The 6,000-nt window shown below is 39.5% G+C and overlaps 1 protein-coding gene across 3 annotated transcripts in view; it reads left to right on the top strand.

Annotated features, from left to right (window-relative positions):
* Positions 1 to 919: 919 nt before the first annotated feature.
* The window catches only part of wipi1 (WD repeat domain, phosphoinositide interacting 1), a 72,880-nt gene continuing 67,799 nt past the window's right edge, over positions 920 to 6,000 (top strand). For 2 of the 3 annotated variants that reach the window (XM_039739875.1, XM_039739874.1), the window contains exon 1: positions 920 to 1,266. In XM_039739875.1, the coding sequence (XP_039595809.1) occupies positions 1,190 to 1,266 (77 nt within the window). In that variant the 5' untranslated portion in view covers positions 920 to 1,189. The remainder of the gene's footprint in view (positions 1,267 to 6,000) is intronic. The other variant, XM_039739876.1, reaches the window with a different exon arrangement.

Genomic DNA, 6,000 nt, shown 5'->3' with positions numbered 1-6,000 from the left:
TCACTAAGCTGTGGCTGGTCACCTACTTGAAAAAGGCTTGCATTCCAATTTGGCATGCAACAAGCCATTCAGCCCAACAAAGCTTGACTCTGTTGATCCCATTCAACTAAAATTCCTCCAAAATAACATCAATCGGAGTTTAAAATGTTCCGAGAGTCCTACTGTCTACTACTCTACTTTGTATCTTATTGTATGTGTAATAAAAAACTTCCTAATGTTTGTGCGAAACTTACTCCAAGTTTCAACACATCAGACATGCCACTTCTTAACCTTTTGCGTAAGCTGAAAAGGTTCAAAACTTCGGTATGTCAGCTTTTCAGCAAGCCGTACCGGTATCTACGAGTGTCAGCCATGCCCTGTACAAATGTAACAGTATAGTAGTATATCTTCACTGCTGTAAGCGATCTAAATTTTTCTAATTAAAATAGCAATGCATACACATGTGGCTGTCATCAACACAGAATAACGATGGAGATCTCTCGGCTTGCCATAAACGCCTAGCTATTTTCATCTTACAAGAAGGAAGCCTCACAGTCCACGGCGTCGGGCAGCCTATCTAATCACGCCCCATCGTTGTGCCACGCCTTTTGAACTGTTTTTCACAACCGCTACTGCTTTAGTATCTTTAAAATAAGTTATGTCGAAGTCTCGCATACATTTATATGTATTGTTATATATTTATATATTAAGCATAGGTCTTCACCAGAAATAAAAACAGGAGCTTAGTGCACGAAGTCAGCAATCCACCAAAACAAGTCCTCGTGCTCAGCCTCAGCTTCGAGTACCAATAATCCAATCGCAGCTAGCCCTGCTGGACTGGGCGTGGCCACTAGACTCACACCACGTACTTCAGCACTTCTAGGTCACAGCCGTTTGGAGCCCCGCCCAGTATGCGATAACCAGTTGGAGCTTAATGTCGGGCCTCCAAGGGGCGGGACCTCAACGTCACTAGCTGTCAGCTGTTTTTATTTTTCTAAACAGTTTTTTTTTTCTTTTTTTGTTTTGTTTCAGTGGAAAAAGATGGTCGCCTTCTGTTTGTGTTAGTGCTTTTGATAAAGGGGGACCCCTACAACAACGACTGCTTTTAAAAACGCTGCTCCCTGGGCGCACCCTCAGGTTGCTAAGAAAATAAAGAGACGCCGAGAGAAGCCAGCAAAGGCCCCCCGGCGCAGAGGAGCTGCAAAGCAGGATGGAGCAAAAAGAAGGAGCGGGAGGCTCCGGGGGACCAAATGGGATGATCTGCTCCTCGTTCAACCAAGATTTCACGTAAGCAGAGGCGCTTCGCCAAATAGTAGACGCCACGGCACGTACACCGTTTACAACAATAGGCGTCACCGCTTCACGGTTTTTACAATAAAGTTGTGTGTTGCGGAAAAACTCGGATAGGCACCTGAGTCAAGTGGAAAGAGGGCATTTGCTTTACTTATTCTGCTAAGTGGGAACAACACTCCCTAGACGAAGGGTACAATAACAGTAGCCAGTGGAAGACAGGATGCCACCCAAATAACTTACTTAAGTACTGTACTGGTGTATATACGGGAATTTTTTAACTTGACTTTCCCCTCGCAATTATCTGCCTAGCGGTAATATCAAATTGCCTGGATATTTTTGCTTTTACGAAAAGTGGATATTTTTAAAGATATTGTTTTCAGGTTAATTCAAGTCTTTACTTTAAATAGCAACATTAATAACACGCCATTTCATCCAGGCGCCTTACAGAGCCAACAATTAAAAGTCAAACAGACAACATTTGTTAGATGAGTAAAATTGTTAGGTTAAGCAGCTAGACTATTGTAATAGATACAAATAGGAGGTTTAAAATTACCTGTCTTCAAGAATAATGAGTAATTCTCTTTTGAAACAAGGTGCCTTACAAGTTCTGTACTGTAAAGCCATTAGTAAACATTGGGATTAGAGTGGGATGCTATTGTGGTGAACCTGCCACCTTGTGACTTAAGGGCCTGCTGTCCTATCCAGTTGACCACGCTGTCTGCCTGCCAGTGTATCTTGGTTAACTACATTGTAGAGAATATGCTGGAGGCATAACCATCTGTAAACACTTTGCAAAGCAAACTAGATTCAGATAAAGTATACGTAAATGGTGGAATAGAATTAAAACTAATGACAAATGTATACATCTTGCACAAAATATATGTCAAAGACTTGCGATAGAAAAAGATTCTTTTGGATGGCTAAGAGTGAGGTCTGTTTTTTGAGTAGTGGTCATAAGGTGACTTGTGTTTCATCTTAAACCAATTTAATTTGGCATGCTCCACAATTTTGTGATCCTTTCTACATTGAGAGATTATGTTTTCTTGTCTTTAGTACCTACCATCTATGCTTCTTGCCCTCTGTGAACTCTTTTAAACACCTTATCAATAAAAAGAGGTGATACTCCTTTGGAGATTTGCTCCAAAAACAATCTTTGTGAGCTAAATGATTGATTAATTAAGAATTTGTTTTCTGTAACATTACACCTTAACAGCTGTATTTGAGTTTCCTTACTTTAATTCTATGCAGACTTGTGCTTACAGTTTAAGAAAAGGCACTTGGTCTTTGGCAATGACAGAAATTCACAGATTTAGGCATTTCAGCCACTGAAACAGTTATTCAATTTAACTGAGAATTAAAATTGACCCTTTACCACAAACAGTGAAGACCCCCTTCAGCTGCAGTGCCTTTTCTTGAGATTATAACCACATTCTCCTGACATCTTTTCTCTTTGGAGTGTGTGGCACCCCTGTTATAAATGTTTTTAACTACCATATGGTTTTACAGCAGTTTAAATTTTAATTTCTGTTTAGCATTTTGCCAAATTACCCTTTCTAAGTAGTTGTTTAATGTATACTGTATATGTCTGATATCTTAATGAAAAGTGGAGTTATATAATTATTTATTGGTTATGTTTGATTTGGTGAAGACAACACACACAGCATTCATGTAAAATAATCTGCTTTCATGCACACTGACATAAATTAGTCATTCTGTACTGTAACTGAGGCCAGCTGTATACCATTTCTTCTTGGTGCTTAACCTGGCACAGGGACTAAGTCCATTTAGTCATCCATTTCATCACTTGCTTAAACACGTTTCTTGAATTCCAGGGAATTATAGACTCTCCTGGGTGAAAAAGTGCAATGCAGTACACTGTAATTGTCAAAGTGCCATTGCATCGTAAGGCACACATTAATACTGGGACAGTTTGGACCCTTCAGATGCCCACGTCTAGAGAAAAAAAACTGAGATGGACACATTGAAAATGCTTCACAAAGACAGTGACTGGACATGGATATGAATGTGGCCTTTTGGGCCTGTGAGGTAGCACTGTTAATCTCCATGTGCCAAGCTACCATTAAGTTTAGAGTATTTTTATAAGGCATCCCTTCTTATAATCCATTATGAACACCTGTGACCAAAAGTGGTCAAGGCAGTAAACTTGGGTGTAATTATTTGCAGCATTTATTTTATATTCGGTGCAGCCATTTTTTTTGTATGTACACTGTAAACCCAATTCAAAATTGAATGACACTGGGCTTTTTTTTGCGAGCATAAAGAGTGAACCTCTTAGTTTGAGCACTGCGTCCAATTCATAAGCTTACAAAGCAGAAAATGAAGATTTTTTTTTTTTTAACTTCAGAATTCTGTGTCACTAATTTTTCTATGGTGCAGCAGGGCTGATTAATCATAGAACTTAAACTAAAACACAGCGTACAAACAAAATTGGAAATCTGTGTACGCACAAAATGGTTCGTAAGCCATCTTCCACCTACTTTAGCTCCATAAATCCCGGTCATGTGCGTGCAGTCCCATCTTGACTCCTCCCAGAATTTTGCATATTTTATTGTGTAAATCAATATAAACATCACCTTTCCCATTCAGTGTTTAGTTAAAAGACCATGGCAAAAACAAGTGAAAAAACACAATTTCAGAGAATGCAAAGTGGCGTCAAGGAAAAATGCACTATTTGTTGGCTTAAGTAGTGGTATAAACATCAAAAAGAAGTTGATCAAGTGATACGGAGTGGTTGAGACACTCTGAAGTTCAAGTTCAGAAAGTCGCATAGTGCCCGAAATAAAAAAGAGTTAGTCAGATATTAAAGTCACAATGAAAATGCAAGTCAGTGCCCACTGTCTGAGTGTCATACAGAAGAGTATTAGGGTACAGAGAAAAGAAAAAAAAAAATAGGGACACAGTAAAAAAATGTTGACATTTCCACTTTAATTGTGTAGTTTAGTCAGCCATTCAGTCATTATCCAACCCACTATATCCTAACACAGGGTCACGGGGGTCCGCTGGAACCAAGACAGGGCTCAAGGCAGGAACAAACCCCGGGCAAGGTGCCAGCCCACCACAAAGTACACACACCAAGCACACACTAGGGACAATTTAGGATCACCAATGCACCTAACCTGCATGACTGTGGGAGGAAACCGGAGGAAACCCACACAGACATGGGGAGAACATGCAAACTCCACGCAGGGAGGATCTGGGAAGTGAACCCAGGTCTCCTTACTGCAAGGCAGCAGCGCTACCACTGTGCCACCATGTCGCGCACTTTATTTTGTCATTAAAGTAGAACGTCATAAACCTAATCTTAAAGTCAATGTTACATTTACTAGAGTTTCTCAGATCCCTAATGCCTTTCTGGGCATATCTAACAATTGAATTTTCACCCTTTTTTCCCCTTGGCTAGTTGAACCCTTATTGGCAACTTCCCTCCTGACTTGAAGTTCATGTACATGATTAAGATGGGGCAGCTTTATAATGCCACCCTATATATTTTTTTTGGTGATTCCAGATATGTATAATATAGCAGCTTTTGGTGATTCTAGATGCTTCTGCTCCTAGTAGACCCCAACTAGTGTTTAAAGTGGCATGGAACCCCAAATAACTTGTACTCTAACTAAGCTGTCAGGGTCTGTACATAGTGTTTTGGGCCCTTTTGTTAAGTCTGCTAGACTGTGTGTCTTCTAAAATGGTTGCACACTGATCTCTATCCAGTTCTTTGTCCCAGGAGTAATTAACTCCTGGACCCCACTACTTTCCCCTTGTAGCATTTTAGTTTTGCCTCTATAACACTGGTGACCCTTCCTACTGTTGGAGGCTGTTGTTCTTTAATCAGAACCTTGAAAGATTCTGTATCTGTCCAGTGGCAGATACTCCCTCCACTCAACACTATTTGCCACTCAACCACTATATGCTACAGTACAGTACTGACACAGCAGTAAAGCTTTGGAGAGGTGAGTACATGTTTCATGGAAAATTAGGCTCCTGAAGCTTTCAGAAACAATACATGCAGTAGCATACATGATTGACTTCATGTTTCGAAGCGTCATTTTTCAGTTTTCCATCTGTTTTTTTTTTGTATATGACTCAGGTGTGTGGTAGTGATTTGAGTGCACTGTGTAAAATAATTAAAATACACAAAAAGGGGAAAAATCATTCAACATCACTGCTTGCTGATGTATTTTAAATACACACAAACACTTGCAAAAACTACAGATATTTGCATACCTTTCAGAATTATCCATACATGGAATGATAGGTTCATGTGTGAAATCTGTTGACCTAGAAAATGTCTTCTTTGCTCTGGCATGTGTGACCAAGCCAAATCCCTTTTACTTAATCTGGGAAGCAATTTGGGAATTCCTCGCTAACAGTGTTCAAAAAGAGTAACGTCTCCTAGATTGAAGCACCTGGTTCAAAAGACCCCAATTATAGATTATTATATCATATGGTATATCACTCCAACATGAACTTTTATCAGCATTTTGTTAACCCAGGGCACTAATGTAAGTGCTTCATTTCACACCACTTTCTACAAAAGGGCTTTGTCACAGTCTGCCAAAGACATGTAAGTTGGCACCTAATTGGGTTTTAAAATAAACAGTTGTTTATTTGTATCTTAACTTTTTTATAAAGGTGTTTGTTCCATATTCTGCAATTAACTATTTGATTATTTGGAAGTTAAAATTCAATATATGTAAATAAGTCTGTACA

This window comes from Polypterus senegalus, chromosome 17 (genome assembly GCF_016835505.1).
Source record: "Polypterus senegalus isolate Bchr_013 chromosome 17, ASM1683550v1, whole genome shotgun sequence".
In the NCBI taxonomy this organism is placed as follows: domain Eukaryota; kingdom Metazoa; phylum Chordata; class Cladistia; order Polypteriformes; family Polypteridae; genus Polypterus; species Polypterus senegalus.
The sequence above is the reverse complement of the archived record's forward strand: the minus strand, read 5'-3'. Positions and strand labels throughout refer to the sequence as shown.